The sequence below is a fragment of the Phaethon aethereus genome (assembly GCF_964289735.1).
Source record: "Phaethon aethereus genome assembly, chromosome: 1".
Classification (NCBI taxonomy): Eukaryota; Metazoa; Chordata; class Aves; order Phaethontiformes; family Phaethontidae; genus Phaethon; species Phaethon aethereus.
The window spans coordinates 88,438,222-88,460,220 of record NC_138575.1 but is presented as its reverse complement, the minus strand read 5'-3'; the positions used below and the strand labels follow the sequence as shown (position 1 = coordinate 88,460,220).

The window sequence follows — 21,999 nt, the reverse complement described above, 5'->3', positions numbered from 1 at the left end:
CTGAACCAATGCTAGTTTTAGTGTTGAGTAGTTCAGAACAATGCTGGTAGCTTCTTACTTTCAGGGATGCTGAACTTACGCTTGCTGATCATTCTGCAATTTTTACTTTCAGATTTTAGTAGATTATTTGCACAAACACACCACATTCACCAATAGTTTAACAAGCACCAGTTCAGGGAGAGTCCTGTCCTCCCTGCTCAGAGCTGGTTTCTACTGTTTCTTCCCCTCTGGGATTGCTGAAGCTGTAGAAGTTCAAGAAAGATGCCAGTTTCACATTCAATTGAAAATTATTTTAATACTATAAAACTCATTTGTTCACATATTTTGTACAAAAGATGAGTTGTTTTCTCTTAATTACAGAAGAATCATTTCAACCTTGAGATTTAAACTAAATAGGTCCAAAACAAAACAAGACTGGGTTCTACTGGTTCTGGAGGGTCCCAATACAGCTCACCCAAGGTCTCTTTCCAGTTTGGCTTTCATGGTTATGGACCATCTTGGGGGAAATACTCCACATCATTGACTCTTCGGAGGCTTGTAGTGAATTCGGCAACGCTCATTAAATACCTGAGACACCAAAACAGAAGAGAAAAAGCAAATCAGCCCTCATCCAGGAGATGATCAGAACTTCAGAGCTAGTTCAGGCAACTATCTCTTCGTGTAGCACCCATCTCAAGCTTCCCAGCCCTGCTGTACCAATAAATGGTACTTACCAAGGCATCTGTCTCCATTCACCTTCTCTCCTGGCTTTAGTGAATCCAAAGTTTGCAGCCTGGTGCTGGGGCACTGCAACAGCACTAAAAGTGTTGTCCCTCAGATAAGGGCAGGCTTGTAATCCTGGTAGTCTGTTATCCTCAAAGATGATGATGCCTTTTGTTTGTTTGTTTTAATAGGAAGAGAAGTTATCAGTGGAAGGCTCCTGACCAGCTGCATTCTGTTAAGTTCAATGTGGCATTCAAATTTGGAAACTGTATTCTTGCTCTTTCCTGAGCAAACTCATTTTACAGGTGCAAAGAGGTGCAAAGGCTCTTGGAAGCCACGTTCACACTTCTAGCTATCTGACTGCCGGTGCTGATGCTAAGGGCATCTATTGCAAAGGGCACACTACCCTAGCCTCACTCACCTCTGGCACCTTCTCTGGGTAAAATTTAGCACACAGAACTAGAGACTGAAGATCATGTTAATTTAGCTTGAACTGCAGGCCTTGTCAAGCAGACTGCTTACCCTAAGGAGGGCCAATAAATGTAACTATTTAGAGTAAGGCAGTCTGAATCAAAAGCACAACACATAGGCTCACACCAAAGTTACAGGTGCTCTTTACAAGCAATTTAGTTATTTATAGTTTTGGCTCCAAATTTTGTCCGGCGCACGTCCTGAAAAGCAACACGAGCACCACCTAGCACCAAGTTGAGGCACTGGCGATTATTAATTCCCCCACCAGCACTCCTGCAAGAGCACATTTTCCCAAGCTGTCCAGAGGCTTTTCAGATCCACATGCCTGTGACCTTCAGGATGTCAGGTTTCATGAACTCTCCCATAGGCTTCACATGCAAAGTGAGTGGTCTTGTAATTTGAGGGAAGTTATCCGTCACTTTTATATAAATACGTTATTTTAAACTGTATCTTCCTAGAATCTTCTACTTCTACAGCTGATCTCCTTATTTGGAGTTCAAAACCCACAGCAACTTCAGCAAAAGTGAAGTTTGCAGCATGCATTAGTTTTAGCATTGATTCTTAACAATTTTTGAGTAATTTTCAACTTATTTTCAGAATTAATTTACTGTAACATACAGACGTGTCTTAGAAACTGTTTCATATTGCAGAAAACAAAAGTTGTGACATAGTTTCTTTCACACACACACAGATAGCCTGTCCCCACTACATTACCACATGCAATGAACATCTCTGGAAGAGTTAAGAGTATGTAAAGGTCTGAGATCAGGTAAGTGATGGAAGGAAACTGTAGAAATTAAAAGCCGCAAAGGTTCCCATTCAGAAGCATTTTAATACTTAGTAAATTGCACCATCTTTGTCCGTTGTCTGTCAAAGACATTTTAAGGGCATAGATGTCTTAAAGGGTACTGGAAACACACTCTGAAACACTGTAAGGGTCTCTTGCGTCAAAACACACATCAAAAAAATGACAGCTTCCAGCTTGCCATTATGCAAACTTTTAAAGCATCTTTAACAGTACCTCTGTGTCCTATGGAAGGAAGATCAATACTGCAATCTTACTAACACTGCCTCCTGCTGTTAGGATCACTGGTCCACAAATCTCAGTGTGTTACTCAGGCCAACCAACTCCACTGGTCTACCTGTGGAGTGCTGTTCTCATTTTTCAGACAGGAAAAACAGTGCCTGAGAAATCTTAACATTCATGTTACTATGCAGAAGTTTGATTTTGCTGTCTTTTACGTATTAATACAAAGCACTTTAACAATAAACGCCAGTGTGGAGGTGCTGTACAGAGACTAATGCAAGTGTCTTTGTTTTGGAAGTCTATTCCTTGTTTGGTATCGGCCAAACAGAATTCCGCCGCATGCATTTCTATAAAGCAGCATCTTCCTGTATGCCACTATTGCTACAGCTACCCAGAGTAAGTGTTTGAAAATAACTTTCTGTTTCCTAATCAGATTTTTCCAATAAGTTTTTAGTTCATTAGGGCTAATGTAAATACGTAAGTGTAACTTTCCAACTAAAAGTTTGCAACAGTAAAAAAAGAGTGGAGGTCTTCACCTGCAAACCAACAAGCACTTCCACGTAACAAATTGCGCTCGGTCCACAACTATGACCAGGATAATTCCTTCAGCAACATATTTTTACTGGCAAGCCAAATGAGTCATTTATGCCTATATTCAGACAAAGACAATAGCAGAGCTGGAGATAAACCCCAGAAATACTTTTCTCTTCAAGCCCTACTTTAAACACTAGCAGGCTAAGATATCCCTGCACCATGCATACCTCACTATTTATAAATTAAATGTTCTCCATCTTCAGGAAAAATTTGTCACTGACAAAACCTTAACACAGTTACAGGAAATCACTGGCATAAGCGCTAACTTCGGTGCCAACTCTGGGCTTCAGAATGGAGACAGTGTGGGGCATGTCTTCCCCCTACCCCTTTTAAATAAAACTGACAGCAGAGTTGCCATAAAATGTTTGCCACTGGTAGCCCACAGCATGTTGTTAAGGCTGTGCTGTTGCTTAGTCATATCTGAGCTGGCTTTAAATTAATTAAGCTTAGGGGCATGATTAGCTTTTTCAACACAGTACAGAGGCAGTACTGACAGCAAAGCATACCTGGAAAACCATGTCGATGCTTATCTATCTAATCAGTCTGCATTGAGCTGTATTGTGGTGACCAGACCTCCGAGAATACACAAGCTGTATTGCATTTATGCTGATGCAATCTAGAGGACTAAAATCCTGAAGTAGCGATTAAAAAGGGAGCTGCAGCTAGTACTAGCTATTTGCAAAAATCTTTTTTGCATTTAGAGACGAAAGAGGTTCTCCATACACTATTGAAATCTCTGAAAAGCTACAACAAATGAGAAAAGGATGCTAGACGTGAAACAAGCTGCAGTGACAGAATACAGTCATCTCAGAATTTAAGCTTAGTGTTAAGGTCACTTTATAAGAAGACAATGTCTGGGGCCATCAATCCAGAGAGTGATCTGCCCCTTCTGTTGACATGGGGGAGCAATGGCAAGCCTGCCCTTTGCACCAGGGAGTATCAGCCTGGGCCTGCAGAAGCTCCATCAGGAAAAAGTTCAACTTCTACAGCCCCACCCTCCTCTGGCCTCTGCTCAGAAGGGTGATCAGCACCAAACACAGCCAAATTTGAAAGACTCATGTGTCTGACACTGTTAGAGGCCCAGCAAAGCTTTTCAGACAGGCCACCAGAGAGAAATCTACAAAGTCCTTGCCACTGGGCAAGGCAGAGAAAGGGATTTACACAGGGAGTACTCCTGCAGTCTTTCCTCCCTCCTAAATCAAATGCTTTTCTTTCCTTTGTGGTGCAACTGAAAAAGCTTTGATCTCTGTATCCAGAACCAGGAAAGTGACTGACCTGAAATATTTCTCCTACCACTGCCCTCAGCTATTCCTAATTAGCCTGCCTCATACGGCACCAGTCCCACACTACCAGTGCAGGACTGTCTGTTGGGACAGAACATCATCACTATTTTAAATGACTGAGTACCTTCCAGCTTCTGTCGTTTACCACTTCTTCAACATTCAGCTCCGACTGCATCAATTTCAACTGCAGAAAATAACAGATAAAGAGGTTATTGTCAAACAGGCCTCCCTGCAGCCTTCAGTGTTTACTACCATTGCAACTGTCTGGATTACAACCCCAGTAACAGGTGTATGTCCCCTGCGACGATGCAAGCTGAAGGGCATGATGCGTAATCATCCTGAAAACCAGTCCTTTCATTCAGCCAATACTCGGGGCAGACTGAAGTCTGCAAGGGCACAGTGAAGGCAGACTCATAATGCAAGCCTGGCAGAAGTAGCTCCTGATTACTAATGCTCCATTCTTAAATATTGCCCATCAAGATTTGCTAGCAATTAACTGATTAATGTCAATGGCTTCAGAGAGCCAAAAACAACTACACCTAATTCAAGCACTCGGCACAAGGAAAGTCCATTAGCTCTGCAGCTTTGAGTTATCATTCTTCCACACATGCATTAGTGGAGTCATATAGGGACCTGGCAGTAAAGCTAAGACTGAACACAGATCTCAAATTCTGGATTTAGAATTAAGATCAAAAGGAGATCCTCTCCACCTCCTTTGCCATCTACTATGTGCACTGACCAAAAAAGATCTGTCTACAAGAACAGATCACATATGTTCATGCTATCTGAACCAGTTAATATGTTATGTGATCACAGTAGGACAAATCAGGTTTACACAGACACAAAAGCTCTGGCAAGAACTATCACAATATGCAGTTCTTGAGCACTCATTTTTGCCTACATTTAGGATGTAGTTTTGTTGGAGTCTTTAACACAACAGATTCAGAATCAGAGTTTATCCATTTTAAATAAAAGGTTCCAATTAGAGAATTGGTGAACAGGTGCAAGCCAAGACAGCAATCCCATCAAAAACCCTCTAAGTAAGATGTCCAGACACAGCTAATACAGATGTTGGATGGACTTTTAGCAGGACTTCAAACCATTTGAAATAACAATCCAGCATCCACAGAATGACTAGATGACCAGGATTAGTCTCTATAAAATAACCACTCAGAAGATCTCTAGCAGTTCAAAGAAAGGTTCTTCTGCTGGAGGATGTGAATACGTTTATGGTCATCTGGACTGTCACATGAATTGCCTTTGACACCAAGCCTAAGGAAAACTACTATTTTAGCCTTTTCCTTAAGGGTTGCAGACCTGAACGGCAATAGAGGGTCAGTCAACATGGCTATACAGGGGATTTTGTTGTTGTATTTTTTAAAACACACTCTGACATTTTAACAAATGTTACTATTTCGTTTGATAAAGCTAATAATCATTATGCTGTATGTTTTGGATTCCCAGAATTTATTTGGTTGGATATTTTATGACACTTCATTCAAGAAAACTAAGACAATAACAAATTAATACAATAATCAAATGATGTTTTAATATAAGTGGATTAAAACAATTGGCTGCTAGACTGATACTACTCCAAGTTTTCTTAATCAATGACGCAGAAGTAATAATTTTGTATAAAGTCCTCCAATTTGCACTATTAGGAGGATGAGAGAAACACAAGTAACAGGAGAAAACTGATCTGTATTGCAACCCAGTGAATATACATTTGAAATGCATAATCTTAAACATAGGATGTGTTCTGCCAAGATAGCTTATTTGAGTTGTAGAAAAAACACAACTCTCACAGAGAGCCAAAAAAGAAGAAAAAAGTGAGGGGCGGCTGTATCTCATGAAGTACAAGTGCAAATTTGAGGTCATCTCATCAAAAGATTTCTGGGATGTTTCCAAATCATTGATTGCTTTTAACATTTGCAATCACCTCCAATTATTAAACATTATGATTGTAATCCTCCTAGTGATTTCAGTGATACATTTTGGGCTCCATAACTAAACGATTTAAAGAGTTGGCTCTGCAAACAAAATTTGTAGACAATACTAAGCTACCATTCTAGTTTTGCAAACTAATATGGATGCTTGTTAGCAATTCCGTAAGTGAGGCTTTAAGAATAAAACCACTCACCTGCCACCTGGTTCTTTAAATCTGAGCTCACAACAGAGCACTTCTTTGAAAAGCACATGAACAAACAGTTCACTCAATGCCTGGGAAAAATCAGATGCTTGAGTTCAAATCACCTCCTCAGGAGCCCTTCAAACTACAACTGGATCATCATTCAACTGCTCTTTGAAACACGGACTACAACAGGCTTCTCTTGGAACTATGGAGGCAAGTGGATTTTGAGGAAGTTCAGCACCACAAAAGCAAAATTTCAAGACCGATCTCTTCAAGTCTTACAGTATTGCAGCAGAGAAAGCCACACCCAGGATGTAGGGCCATACATATATATAAGTGGGATGTCTGGCTGTTATAAGAAGAACTCACCGTTACATTGGAAACTTAAAGGCACCGGTTTAGAAACCCTGGTTAAGACAGTCCTCAGCAGAGGAAGACTCATTAAACTGCTGAGCACAACAGACACACCTAGCCAGTGTATGCAAAAAAAGCAATAAGCAAGCAGTCTTATTTGGTATGTGCTGCAGCATATGGTGTGTAAAAAAATGGAAAGTGAACACGAACCATACGGAGCAGGTCTGGAAGAGAAAACAATGGAACAGTTCACATCCCTGCTAATCTGCACTCCTAGAGCTACACAATGCAGTACCCCTTTCCCCCACAAAGGGGGCCCTGGAATGGGGGCAAGAACTTCAGTGGTGTTCCCTTCTCCACTTCTGATACTCCATCTAGATCACCTCTGTCCACCCCTGGTGAAGTACACTTTCCATCCAGAGGCCAGAAGGTTGAGAGGGCATTTGCACATTAAAATTCCTTATGCAAACCCAGAAGTCTTACACCATTGCAAGGTACTCAAAAAATTAACCCAAGAAAACCAATTTCTTTGTTGTTTAGTACAAGTGGAATTCAAGTTTGCCTAGCAGCTCCTTGTAGAAGATACAAACTCCAGTTAACACACAGAGTAAGAACGATGCGACTCAGGGTGATGATGAAAAGGGACAGCTTTAAGGCTGCGTAACTGTGTGGTGCAAGAGAGATACACAACAGTCATGTTCCATTATCTTCTGGTCTTTGCATCTTGGCACCCATACTTGCCGTTCGCAGACATACGAGTTTTACAAGACCTCAAAAAGGCAAAACGAACCTTCAGGCATTTTGAAAGGACTAAGCAAGCCCCAGGTAAGTTCTATGCGAAGTGGTGTTGGTCAGTGAAGGTTAGAGACCACCATGGGGAAGTACACATTTTTCTATGGCATTTGTGTAACAGGATCTCAGACAATGCTCCACTTGCAGGATAACAGCAGCTCTGTCTTGAGGGCTAGGGGAAATGGTTCTCACAGACCCAGCCAACAGGAACCTCAGAGTTCCTGAGTGTGAGTCTGAGTGCCTGAGTCAGGATACACTTCAGGTTCTCTCCAGCACACTGGTCTTTCTGTTTGGGAAAAATACCCTCTTCTTCCTCCCTGAGTGATCTCTAAAAAGCTCCAACACTCACCTTTGTCTGCTCTTTCCTGAGTTGTTTTAATAATGCTACGTCATCCTGGGCCTTTTCCCTCTCTTCTCTGAGAGTTTTCACTACACTGGAAGTTTGAGCAATGCAGTTTTTGATGATTCTCTCTCTGCTGGTGTGAGCATCCATCAGCTAAGTGGGCAGAGAAAGAAAGTCACAACTCAACCGAGAATAAAAACATCCAAGTTACAAGTTGAAACAGAGACTTTCTAAAGTCAAGGTATTGCTATAGAAATTCCTTGTGTTGGAAGTGACACTGCTTCGAGCAGCAGCCACCAACTTGATCAAAAGTCAAAAATACACATGAGCAGGAGACTTGCCAAAGTAGCATCCACTTTTAAAAGAAAGAAGTGGACTGGGCTAACACCACCCACTGAAGCCTGAAGTGCACCTCGAAGGATCGGTATTGCAGAACAAGTAAGCTCCCCGCATGGTTTTAAACTGAAGTAGCTGTTACATGCACATGGGTTAGATGTGTATAGAATTTGAGCGTGCCAGTTACGGATACATAAAGCACAATATATCAAGGCAGTGGTTTCTTTAGAAACTGAGAATGCCTTACTGGCCACTGCACATAACAAAACATCAGGAAGTGAGTAGAAAGTCGAAGGAGTGCACACTCACAGACTGGTACAGCTCTTTACACGTCTGGCCGGCATCAATCTTCCCCACAAAGGAAGCTGTTGGAATTGTAGTGTTTAATTCGTGGACGATTCTATCATCAATCGTCCTCATCACCCTGAGCAACTCCTGTATTTAAAAAAAAAAAAAAGTAAGTTTTGCTTATATGTCTGAGAAAAGCCTACCACAAAAAAACTTGCATGATTAACTCTTTTAATAGCAAATTAAGTAGACTGCTTACAAACAGCAAAAAAACCCGCACCAAACAAACATTATGCACATACACCAGTATGTGGTGCAAACCAACTAGTTCCTCAGCAGCAAAGGCCAGAGCAGGGGCGAGAACTAGTCAGTGCGGAGTGACCAACAACCCCCAGACCCCCCCCAACACTGCCCGTCCCAGCAAGCCGGGCCCTGCCCGCCCTGGTTCGTTCAGGAAACCCGCCCGCGCTACCGACAGGCCGGAGAGCAGCTGCACGAGGCCCCATCCCCGCCCGTTAACGCTTCCAGGCGGGAAACCGGGCACAACCTGCACCAAAAAAGAGCAAACTTCGAATGAAAAAAAGAAATACACACCACCTTTTTTGGGGCAAGATGTTTAAAAAACGCGCTGGTTACCACCACCTCCGCCGACTCGGACCCTCTGCACCCCGCTGAAGATACGCGTGGTACTTCACGCTCCATTAAACAACGTGAAGGCGCCCACGGAGCTCACACCGCCCACGGGGGCTCCCACCTCGTGGGGTCCCGCTCCCTACCAGAGAGCGCCGCGCTCCCGCCCCTGGAGGTGCGGGGAAGGCCGGACCCTGCCCCCGCTCCATCGCCACCGCCGCATCCCGACCGTTGCGGGGAGGGGTGACCTCGCCGCCCCCCCTCCCGGGGCGCGCGCTCCCTTGGGGCCGGGCAGCGTTGCCAGGGGACGGCGGGAGCGCGCCAGGCGCCGGCATGGGGAGGCGGCAGGAGCGCTCCCCGCTCCCGCCCCATGCAGGTTACCTGGAACTCGGCGAAGTCCTCACAACTCGCCGCTCCGCTGGGCGCCGCCATACTGGAAAGGCCGAGGGCCCCAGCGATGGCCAATCCAGAGGAGAGGCGGGATGACGCGCGGGGCGGTAGGCGGGGCGAGGCGGGCCCTGCCCGGGGGCAGCCCCTGGTGGAGCGGCCCGCGGGCCGGGATTCCGCACTGGTGTCCCGGTGGCGTGGGGCACGTGCGCCGCTTCCAGCTGCGGGGGGCGGGGGGCGGGGGAGCGGTGTGTGTGCTCCGGCGGCCCCCCCACAAGAGGCCGCTCCGGGCGGCAGCGCGGCGGTCCTGGTCCCAGCCTCGGCGCGGGGCCCGCGCGTTCCGCCGCGGCTCTCCAATCCCTGGGCCGGGGCGGGGCGCGGCGCCGGCGCCTCGGTGACATTGAGGGGCGCCGGGCAGGGCCCGGGCAGCGCCGCCGGGGCGGGAGGCCGCGCCATGTGGGGCCGCGCCGGTGAGTGACTGCTCCGGGGCCGGGGTGGGGGCTGACTGATCCCCGCCGGTTGGGGGATCCCCGCCCTCCCTGTCCCCCGTAACGCGGCGGGCGAAGCGGCGGTGTCAGCCTCGAGGCGGCCCGGCGGGCCACCGGAGGCGCCGGGCCCCGTGCGCTGGGGAATACGGAGCGGGGCTCCCCCGGGAGGTCCCGGCCCAGCTGCGGGCCGGGCGGCGGGGGGTGAAGCGTCGGCGTCTGCCGGGCATTAACGCGCGAAGCCTGGCGGCCGCCAAGCTAACTCAAAAAAAAAAAAAAAAAAAAAGAAAAAATAAATTAAAGGAACCGGTTTGTGCCTTTTTTTCCTTCTCTGAAGACCTTCAAAAGGGTCTGGTTTCGTTGGGGGTGGTCGCCTATAAATGTGAATTTATTTTTTTTCAGAGCTGGAATGTATTATGCCTAGAAAATAAAGGGCAACTGTTTCTCATAGGAGAGGCATTTTCAGCTCACATAAAGAAGAAAAAAAAATTCAATTTGTATTTTGAAAAGTGCCCTTTTGCCTTTTGAAGTTTTTTTTTCCCCCCAGAATTTTTTCATAAGGTGCCATGTCCTTTTCTAATACATGACAAAGTAGGTATCTCAGTATGGCAAGATTCTGGTTTTTTTCTTGACTCTGTAAAGTCAAGGCTTGCTTTTGGGATGTGACAGGATTGGTAGAATGCGGTCCTTGAAATAGCACTGTACAAAGTGTATCTGAAGCATATGAATAGGTTCCTTGAAATTGTGATGTGCATCATGTTTTAGAAATTGCATGGATGCCATAATCTTACATTCCCATTTTTCTAAGTAAGGTTTATGGGCAAGCTCAAATCATAGCTTATAAACAAACTTTAATTTCTCTGATAGGCTTTATTACAACCTAAATCTGGTGTTTCTTGCATAATATTAGATTTGTATCTATTTTTTTTCTTTCATTTTTATCTTGTGTTTAAAAAAACCCGAACACCTCAATTTAAAAGGTAACATTCTCACTTTCCACTGTTCTGAGTTAGATTTGGCCCCTTTCCTTCCTCTGCTTTCTCTTCCAGATAGGGCTGTTAAACTGCTGGGAAGAAATATTCCCTCAATTCTGAGGATGACTGAAGGAGTGGATCTGAAGATAAGCAGAAGGCTTTGCATTAAACCCCAGGAAGAAAGTCAACTTCGGTCAAGAAGTAAGAGTTTCTGATAAAGATCATGCTACATTTCATGCTGTGAAATTTTTAGATAACCAGGCTGCAATCACCTGAACAGGAATTTGGCTGACAAAGATGCTGATATCTCTGATTTTGAGAGAGGGAATTCTGATCCTTAGACTGAAAAACTGACTATTAAAGTTAGCAGTAAGATCTTGATTCTCAAGAAAGCCAGGGGGCAATATTTCTTCTTGTGACAATAACACAGCTTTCACTTTGTAGCAGGTCGCTAGTATCTTATCTGACGTATGTTGATGCTCTTCAGCTGAACTCTAGAACTGACTGTTCAACCCCGATGTAAACTATTGATGTTGAAGAACATCATACGAGCTAAAATACTTTTGCAGTTTTTAGTAGTACAGCCAGCTTCAGCTCTTCACAAAATTGAACATGCTCAGCAGGAGCGAGTCAGTCTGATTGATTACTTCATGTTTAAGCGTGGAGTTGGTCAGGTAAAGCTCAGGCCATGAAACATTTTTTCACTATGTATAGGATGATTATGATGCTCTAATGAGACTTCCTGTATAACACATTCTTGGCCTACTGATACTAGCTACAAGGAGCATACAGATGTGAAGCATTTTCATAGAATAGAATCATAGAGTCATTAAGGTTGGGAAAGATCTTTAAGGACATCAAGTCCAACCGTCAACCCAATACCACCATGCCCACTAAACTATGTCCCAAAGTGCCATGTTTTTTGAACACTTCCAGAGATGGCGACTCCACCACTTCCCTGGGCAGCCTGTTCCAATGCTTGACCACTCTCTCAGTGAAGAAATTTTTCCTAATAGCCAATCTAAACCTCCCCTGGCACAACTTGAGGCCATTTCCTCTTGTTTTATCCCCTTCCCACTTTGAATCTAGTTTAAAGCCCTCTCGATGAGCCCTGCCAACTTGTAAGTGAGGATCCTTTTCCCCGTTGGAGATAGTTGAACTCCATTTTGCATAATTCTGTGTTAAAAACATAATGCAGCTGTACTGGGTAAGTCCAAAGGTCTCCTTAACAGTGTCATGTCTCCAGTAGTGGCCAGTAAAGGAGGTTCCTTACATTTTTGTGGGGACTAATAAGAATGGTGGCCAATAGCAAGGATATAAGGAAGAGTACAGAAACAGGGCAAACATAGTGTTTCTCCCCTAGACTGCTGTCCCAGAGGTGGCATCTTTGTGTTTAATGGTCCTCACTGGATTTTTCTTTCATAAATTTGCCCAATTTTCTCTTGAAGCTGGATGTATTTTTAGTATTCACATTCCCTGGGGAAGGAATGCCTCAGCTGAACCATGCTGTGAGAAAACAAGTACAGTCTTGTTTTTGAAACTAGTGTGTGCTATTTTCGATCCGATGTTCCTTGATTCAGTACCCCTTCCAAAACAGGATGTGTTCATTGTAACCCACACTCCCAATGTCACGATTCTGGTGCCTTCTGTTGTGCTGGAGGGAGCTTCAATTACTGCTTTTCCAGGCCAAAGGTCTCAGTCTATGATACTGTTTCTTACATGGTGGCCATTCCATACCTGTGGTCATCCTTACCAATTTTCTCTGTACCTGTTCTATTTCAGCTGTTTCTGAGATGAGAGATCAGTATTTCACATGCTTTTCAAAATGCTGGAGTCACAGTTTTAAACAATGGCATAATGATTCTTTCGTGTTGGTCAGTGTTCCTAGACATTGCCAGTAATGCTGTTTCAGACTATTACTGAACATTTTGCCAAAAGCTCTGTGAAACCCCGAGGACTTACTCCTCGGCAGTAATGGTTAGGTTAGAGCTGTCTTCTGGATGGGAACTGGAATTGCTTCCTGTTCATATACATGGGGTTTCACTGGCCATCTCGTTGACTCAGGATTCTGAAGCCCTGTGGCTCCTCACGCTTAGCCCTCTTCTTTATGTTTCTGAATAGTGTTGTCAGCAAACTGTCTATCCACCCTGCTTCCTAGATAATTCATGAATCCATGAGGCAGCACACAGCCATAGAGGATACTTCCCATTGTTGGGTTGGTGTTATGGTTTTATTGTAGGTTTGTTTTTTTTTTTCAAAAGGAGGTGGTGGGTGGGAAAGCTGTCTATCTTTGCACTTTGCTAGATTTTAATGGTATGTTATGTACGGAAACCTTCCTGTATTATGTTCTGAACATTTTTTTATATGGAGTTTGAAAGACTGAGCTGAATAAGGGTCTAATCTTTGCCTATGGTCATCTGTTTAAACCTCCAGACAAGATAAAATCTTATACTCCCTGAAAAAGTTAACGTTCTGTGGCGCAATGGTGTCATGTATTGGCTTTTCTGTAGCAGTTCCATTTGATTTATTTTTAACTAATTTAAATGCAATAGGAAAACTATAATATAGCATCTTAGGAAGCTTAGATGTTGGAGCAGGTTCTGCAAATTTAGAGCTACTTATATAGAGATCTTGGGCAAGATTTGGCTTTCCTTACATGGCCTCATTTAATCCATATTTACAGGTTTGTTAATCTGACTGTGATACACTTTTTGTTCCCTAACCAACTCTAGCAATCATACTTAAAGTTCTGCATTGCTTACCCTAATTGGTTTCATTACAGCTGTAGCAACTCATCTTCTCTTGACTGTTGTTTTTAGTGTTTTTTTGGGTTTTGTTTGTGTGTTTTGTGTTTGTTTGGGTTTTTTAGGTCAGTCTCCTCTAAGGGTGCCTGGACACAAGCCTACAGACTGGGAGAAAAGATTTCTGTTGTGGGCAGGCCATTTCAAAAAAACAGAGGATATACCAGAGACTGTCTCGTAAGTGCCAGTTTTGAAGCTGTAAAAGAGGCATGGTCTGTGCAGGAATAAGTTACTTGAATACAACTCCAGAATAACTTTTCTTAAATGGGATGGGTTTTCACAGCTGACAAATCTTACACCAAACACAGCAGTGTATTGTCTTGTAGATGAGATGACCTGAGCAATTCTGTATTGCTGAGGTAATACATACCTTTTGATTTTTTTCTGAAGAGATGAGCAGCATCTTAATCAGTTTTTTCATTAGAAAAACATCACAAATCAGTTAATTTTTACTCTTCTCTCCCAATCAAAAAAGCTTTTGCAAATATTAGTGTGAGCTTTTTCTAGTGTTTTTCTTCATATGTCTATCTCCTATTGTGTGAAACTTTCATGATACAGCTATAAAAAAATAACTGAAACTCATTTAAAATATTTATTAATGAATGTCTGGAGGGCATGGGCCAACTTTCTTTACTCTTGGGATTTAAACTAACAAACAGTGGGAACGCTCTGTAACAAAAATACACATATAGTCAAAAGTTCCCTGTTGCTGGTGGAGTCCAAATGTCAGTGCTTTGCCCTGTGTAAAAAGTAGAAAATAAAACTGGATTTTCTAGTTTGCCTATCTAAAATGAAGGTCAAATTTAACAACAACAACAACAAAAGGCAATTATTAGTTTAAAAAACATTGCTGGTGGTAGTACAGTTATCTTTTAAAATATGCTTGTAATGCTTTTAAATATATATATTTATTTAAATTTAAAAGATACAGTAAATCCTGTACTACTTGGGTAAGCAAACTATGTAGATGCCCTCTAAAGATATTCTATTTGTTTGCATGCACAGCATGGGAATTGAAAATCCACCCATGTATCTATCAGTTTTTTCGAAATGTATCACAGTGGATAAATATTGTTAAAAATGAATTCTTCACTTCTGTATTGAATCATTTTTCCTAAAATTACATTTGAAATACATAAATGCATAAATTATTACAAGTTATTAAATTATGTCAGTTCATATATTTTTGCATACCAAACACTTATTACAAGTGTTTTTAAGAAAACAGACTTAGCAGAGTGAGTGAAGTCATTTCAATGGTTTATTGAAAGGGCAAACCAACTTCTGATAAAAGCTGACCATTTTTACAAGTGTATAGGGAATTCTTGTTTTATTGAGGCAAACAGTTCATCCAAAGCTGAGAAGACAATTGAGGACTATAAAAGCACAAAAGCTGGTTTTCCTGTCCTAACCTGAATTAAGAGTGTGTTGTAAGGGCTTGTGATAGAACTCAGTAATCCTGCAAGATGTGGTGATCAGAAGTAACTCATTTATTAAACAAATGTTAATCTTAGCCACTGAATTGATTTAAAAAGCAAATTGTGTTCAGATAACTACCTCTTCGTCTTGTATGTTCTAAAACATCCAAGGTACTTCAAAAATTAACTAAATAAAGTTTTAAAATCCTATTTCTGTGCATTTCAGCTTAATTGCAGCCTGTGCCCAAGTTCATCGCAGATTATTAGCAAAAACAAATAACCTGGAAGCTAGATTTAACTGTTATTTTCATGGTAGATGGACATGTTCCCTACGATCAGAAATCTTGTACTCAGATCTATACCCTGAAGCAGTGATCAAATCACTTTTGCCCTCCTCTAAAAAATCAAGACCAAACCTCTCTTCAGTTCTCAGGTCCTATGTGATTTATCATGTTATACTATCATGGATCCTTTGTTACCTTTTTTCCTCCAAGTATAAGGGTCAAAATGTGGTAAAAGATTCCATATTCAGTCATGTTGATGTACAGTGATAATTTCCCAGTTCCATTAAATCCACTATCCTTGTTAGTTTTGGGGTATAATTACCTAGTTTGCATTTATTGTTTCATCACATGATGCTGATGCTTTTCTAGTCATCTATAACTTTACAATATGCCAAACTTAATCAGTGAAACTATTACATCTCCTTGAGAAGGGAGTCAACTGCTCTAAATTCTACAAAGAGAGTTAAATATATAGGGTATAGATCTTTCGTTATTGTGGAAAGCATATCAACAAGGCCAAGTGCAGGGTCCTGCACCTGGGTCGGGGCAGCCTCCGGTATCAATACAGGCTGGGGGATGAAGGGATCAAGAGCAGCCCTGCCGAGGGGGACTTGGGGGTCCTGGTGGAGGAAAAGCTGGACATGAGCTGGCAATGTGCGCTCAGAGCCCAGAAGGCCAACTGTAGCCTGGGCCGTGCCAAAAGAAGCATGGCCAGCAGGTTGAGGCAGGTGACTCTGCCCCTTTGCTCCGCTCTGGTGAGACCCCACCTGAGTCCTGCACCCAGCTCTGGAGCCCTCAGCACAGGAGAGACATGGACCTGTTGAAGCGGGTCCAGGGGAGGGCCCCAAAAATGATCAGAGGGATGGAACCCCTCTCCTATGGGGACAGGCTGAGAGAGTTGGGGTTGTTCAGCCTGGGGAAGAGAAAGCTCCAGGGACACCTTCTTGCAGCCTTCCAGTAGTTAAAGGGGGCTTATAAGAAAGATGGAGACAGACTTTTTAGCAGGGCCTGTTGCAATAGGACAAGGGGTAATGGTTTTAAACTGAAAGAGGGTAGGTTTAGACTGGATATAAGGAAGCAATTTTTTACGATGAGGGTGGTGATACACTGGACCAGGTTGCCCAGAGAAGTTGTGGATGCCCCATCTTTCAAAGTGTTCAAGATCAGGTTGGACAGGGCTCTGAGCAACCTGATCTAGTTGAAGATGTCCCTGCTCGTTGCAGGGAGGTTGGACTAGATGACCTTTAAAGGTCCCTTCCAACCCAACCATTCTATGATTCCGTGATTCTATAAAAGCATTATTTGCATTAGCCCTTCTTGCATTGGTATCTCTAATACAAACTAAATTTGCTGTAACTGAGATGTCCTTTGGGTAGAAGGATCTTCAGAGTTTAACCCAGCTTAAAATAATGACTTTCTGAACTCATCACATGTACAGCTGGAAGGCATTAATAACTGATACTCTTCTTGTGAAAGATTTCTGTTTTTTAAAAGATAACAGTAGACTAGGCAACAGTTTCCCAAAGGAGTGGTATAGCTACTGGTGTGGCTAGATAAGCCCCTAAAATATAAAAAAAAAAAGATTTAAAGGCATCTTCTGTCCAAAGCTGATGTTGGAAAGCTTCCAATCCTCAGTGCTTCCTTATTTCTTAGGAAAACAGATTACCTGAAGACTACTCTAAAAGGAGGGAATTGGTAACCACTGGTCTTTTACGCAGTCCTATTTAGAATTTCTGAGGAGTATTACATTCAGCAGCCAGTGTGTGTCATCTATAGCATTATCAAATCCTGTAGCAGAGGAAGCCGCCTTGCTGGAAAACAGACTGCACCAGAAATGAAACCATTATGAAGTTCAGGCAGAAATAATTGCTAAGCTATGGTAATGCTTCCCTCTGCTCAAGAAACTCCCAACTGTTAAACATTATGTATTTTATTCCTGCTGACAAATGTTTTTTTCTGTGCTTCTGCTATTGAGGGAAAATGCATGTTTTACAATGTTAAATACACTGTGGTTCTAATATAGACGGGGTACTCACTGGCTTTGCAGATACTAGAACATAGTAGTGAGCGCAGAAGCAGCTAACATTAAGAAAAACATCATGTAAGTAAAAGCATCCCTCTCGTTTTCCTGTCCTCCCAATAGTGAATGTACATATTTAAATACTGCAGCTTTCCTCCTTTGCATTGCAGTCAAGTAGTCTAGAAAGGCAGTATTGTCTCTTAACAAATAACTGAAAGTTGAAAGTGTTGGGTTTGTTACCAACTTTGAGAGGAACTCCTTTGTGACCATGAATCTCCCAAGGTAGCTGGGGATCAGCCTTTCCCATCCTTGTAAAGCCTTTTTGTGAAAAGAGCCAGGTATGGCTAGCAGTATACAAGATTACATAGATGCATGCCAGGAGAAATCAAACAATTGGCCAAATAATTTATTTGGGTCTCTGATAATGAGTCTGTTCTTTTATTATTATTTCTTGAGGATTGAAACAATCAGAGCAGCAAAGACCAAACTGCGTGTGAAGTTCAGCTATGTAATGATTGCCTTGACAATATTGGGATGCATAGTCATGGTGATTAAAGGGAAGCAGGTAAGCACAGATTTCTGGCTGGTGAATGGAAATCAATCATCACATAAACTCCTCAGATCCTCCTATGGATTGTTAGTACTGTTTTGTTTTGGTTTTTTTCTTTATAATTTTATCACTGAGTGAAAATTAAAAATAAGTCCTCCTAGTTCCCCAGAAATGACTCTCATTGATTAACTCCCAAGTCAGAAAAGTGTGGTGTCATGGTTAGACTGCATATGCTTCCTTTAAAAGGAAAAAAAAAATAGTCTGTCTATCTCAGTGCAGTACTTAGTTTTAGCTTGCGCTGTTTTAACTCCTTAATTTTGGTGACGGGCTGAGGGAGTTTGAAAGGAAAGAGCACCTTTTGCTCCTTGGGCCATGGGGTCCATACAAATCACTCTATGGACCTATTACAAATGCCACTCTACACACTGCAACGCTCATAGAATCAATATAACGGAAATAGCAAATTAGTATGTTTCTCCACAAAACAGACTTCAGAATTCTCAGAAGTCTCTTTAAACAACAAGGACATGGTCAATAATAGTTCTGTACTCTTTAATTGCATTAGAAAATAGTTTTCCTTTAGTGTGGATGGAACAACCTTTCCCAAATTATTATTGTTTGTGGAATTGAAAACCTATTTTATAAAAAAGCTCTCAAGTCCTCTATGTGCTGAGTATCCTTCACTTGCATAGAATCTGGCAAGATACTACCGAAGAAGTTCAGCACATGGCAAACTTGGTCTATGATTTAATTTGCATTGTATGAAGAGGGTAAGTGTAAAGTTTAAGATTCCAAGTGCAGCAAAGGTTAGTCATGCCTTAATTTTAGGTGGTTTTTAACATAGTTGGTGAACTATTAACTTTGTGGTATTTCTGTAAAGAAGCAAGGAGTGCTTTTTGTGTCCTGAAGCCAAGCTAAAGCCTCTCAGCCACATTAGTCTTAAAGTCAAGGAATGTGAATATCATCTGTGCAGCTTATTGTCATGTTGCTTTTGATAAAAAGCACAGTGGTAACAGAAACACAGTCCACTACATTCTTTTAAGGATGACTGGAAGCAGAAAACATCGAGCTTAAAAGCATCTACACGGGTAGAACGTTACTTGTATGCTGCCTTTCTCTGAAGCAGTTCTGATGACAATGTTCATATCTTGTTTCTATAGACTACTAAGTGTTCTAGAGAAACCTTAAAATTAGTAATAGTCTCAACTCCAACACTGTGAATTACTGAAGTGTCAGGTGACGTTTCTACTTGTCAGCATTCCCCTATCAAAATGAAAAGAAGGCAGCACTCACTCTGAAACAAAACACTGGAAAGGTTTTTCCCTGGCTTTAGCAGAAGAGATCAAACACTGACAATTCCCAGAACATTTTCTTCTTACATTGGAGTAGTATGAATGCAAACACTGGAAAGAGGACAGTTGCTTTGGGACCCTTGTTTTCACAGCAGCTGGAATCTATTATGTTTAACTTCTGATTTGTTTCGAGTAGGTACATGCCTTCTGAAGATGAGAGGTTAGTATTAAATACTGACCAGAAGCACAGAATGTATCTTCTAGTGCCTTAACAAAAGGGTTTAATTTATTCCCCGAGAACTGAGTTTACGCTAAAATAAGTCTCTGGATATTTTATTTTAACCATCTCCCTTCCTGCCATTAAAAGCTGACAGAGCTGTGCCTTGGTAAGGATAGGCCAGATACTTTGTAAACTATTGATTCAAGTTTCATCTTGGTGGTCCTTTAGGTGATACTTTCTGCTCTTGCTTTGTCATTATGTTGTAGGCTGTAAAAAGGCATGAATCTCTTACAAGCATGAACTTGGAGAAGAAAGCTCAATGGAAGGAGGAAGCTACTCAGAGTACATCTGCTAAACCTTAGAGGAGGAAACGAAGAGACCAAGGACTGGGCAAGAAAACCCGAGTCCTTTTCAGCATTGGAAGGAGGATATAGTCACATCTTTCCTGCATGTTAGTTCTGTACTGTCATGTTCAAGAAAGAATGAATACATTATCCTGCAACCATTAAAACCAGAAATACCTATTTTCTTTTCCTAACAACCTCCCCTTTCCTCCAAACTCTCTTCTTCCTTAGTGGCACAGGGCAAGTGAGTAAACTGGATAGACAGAATAGTTGTTTCCCACATGTGCTACGCACAAGACTAGGATCTTTTAAAAGACTGCAGGAGCTGTACCTGCATTCATGGTACCAATCTCCTTTACAAAGGTTTATACTCTTACTTATAATAAAGTTGGCTTTTCCAACCTAAGTTAAGATCATTGAGTCCAACCATTAACCTAACACTGCCAAGTCTACCACTAAACCATGTCCCTAAGCACCACATCTACACATCTTCTAAATACCTCCAAGGATGGTGACTCAACCACTTCTGTAGGCAGCCTGTTCCAATGCTTGATAACCCTTTTGGTGAAGATATTTTTCCCAATATCCAATCTAAACATTCGCTGGTGCAACTTGAGGGCATTCCCTTTTGTCCTGTCACTTGCTACTTGGGAAAAAGAGATTGACACCCACCTCGCTACAACCTCCTTCCAGGTAGTTGTAGAGCGACAAGGTCTCCCCTCAGCCTCCTTTTCTTCAGACTAAACAACCCCAGTTCCCTCAGCTGCTTCTCATAAGACTTGTTCTCTAGACCCTTCACCAGCTTCATTGCCCTTCTTTGGACATGCTTCAGCACCTCAATGTCTTCTTTATAGTGAGGGGCCCAAAACTGAACACAGCTCATCAGTCACAGTATTCATGGTGCAGCCTCACCAGTGCCAAGTACACAGGGGGACCATCACTTCCCTAGTCCTGCTGGCCACACTGTTTCTGATACAAGCCAGGATGCTATTGGCCGCCTTGGCCACCTGGGCACACTGCTGGCTCATATTCAGCCAGGTATCAACCAACACTCCCAGGTCCTTTTCCGCTGGGCAGCTCTCCAGCCACTCTTCCCCAAGCCTGTAGCGTTGCATGGGGTTGTTGTGACCTAAGTGCAGGACCTGGCACTTGGCCTCATACAACTGATCTCAGCCCATCGATCCAGCCTGTACAGATCTCTGCAGAGCCCTCCTACCCTCGAGCAGATCAACACTCCTGCCCAGTTTGGTGTCATCTGCAAACTTAGTGAGGGAGCACTTGATCCCCTCATCCAGATCACTGATAGACATTAAACAGAACTGGCCCCCATACTGAGCCCTGGGGAACACCGCTTGTGACTGGCCAACAACTGGATTTAACTCCATTCACCACAACTCTCTGGGCCTGGCCATCCAGCCAGTTATCACTTAAGAAAATAACTGGGACGCAAAGGACAGCCCATTAGGTTTCCACTTGTACATCCATACTTGTACAAACAAAATACCTCTGCTGGGCAGTCATCCACTATCACTGACTATTTCAGCTCCCTTCAGGAAGAATAGTGCTATATGTATTCTATATTGTTACAGGCTGCCTAAAATACTCTGTACATTCCTCTTTGTGTAAGAGAGAATTATTAGGAGAGTCACTGAGTTAGGAATAATTGTATCGCCTGCATTAATATAATAAAAATTATTGTAAGTTATTAGAAAGTCTGCTTACTTGTTCAAGGTCCAATGTATTCTGGCTGCATTTAAGTGAAGGATTACTCTTTGTAAAGAACTGCCTGCCTTTGATAAAAAGAGAAAGGGGAGGATACTGAAATGGCATTCCAGAGAATTAGTGTGTTGCGCTAATGGTCTAATGGTGTAGTGCACTAAAAACCAAATGGTTTTTCCACCAGAGCTGGCAGTGAGATGAGAGAATGTCCAAGCTAAGGGAACAAAGATGAACATTTTGAGGAGTACTGAGCAACAGCTTCAACTTATGCTATCAGATTTACAGATATCAGGCGCATGATGAGAAAGTCAGTCAGGCATTTCTGCTCTCTGCTGCTGAGCTCGTTTTTCCAAACTTCATTTGGATTTATTTGCATTTTTACCCCTTTAAATCATCATCTGTGCTTTCGTGATACTAGCCCACTTACTTGAAGAACATCTGCCTCAAGTTTTAGAAGCAGCACACCCAGTAATACCTGCAAAGAGCAACTCCCAGCAGTCCCGTTTCTGGCATTCATCCCAGAAGAGTCGCATTCTGTTCATGCTGAAGAATCT

At 42.6% G+C, this 21,999-nt stretch overlaps 2 protein-coding genes across 3 annotated transcripts; one reads left to right on the top strand and one right to left on the bottom strand.

The window, feature by feature from the left end:
* Positions 1–516: 516 nt before the first annotated feature.
* Positions 517–9,410, bottom strand: MIX23 (mitochondrial matrix import factor 23; the record flags this gene model as incomplete). 2 transcript variants are annotated; one of them, XM_082012883.1, is made up of 5 exons in its annotated part: positions 517–567; positions 4,202–4,261; positions 7,704–7,850; positions 8,343–8,468; positions 9,333–9,383. In XM_082012883.1, 5 exons carry the CDS (start codon positions 9,381–9,383, stop codon positions 517–519), a joined length of 435 nt encoding a protein of 144 aa, XP_081869009.1. The 2 variants fall into 2 exon arrangements, with proteins under 2 accessions (XP_081869009.1, XP_081869010.1); XM_082012884.1 differs by lacking the exon at positions 4,202–4,261 and having other exon boundaries at positions 9,333–9,410.
* A 382-nt stretch (positions 9,411–9,792) lies between these two features.
* Positions 9,793–19,744, top strand: FAM162A (family with sequence similarity 162 member A; the record flags this gene model as incomplete). The annotated part of the gene is made up of 5 exons (XM_081996803.1): positions 9,793–9,812; positions 10,877–10,998; positions 13,667–13,775; positions 17,777–17,885; positions 19,649–19,744. 5 exons carry the CDS (start codon positions 9,793–9,795, stop codon positions 19,742–19,744), a joined length of 456 nt encoding a protein of 151 aa, XP_081852929.1.
* Between the last annotated feature and the right edge of the window lie 2,255 nt (positions 19,745–21,999).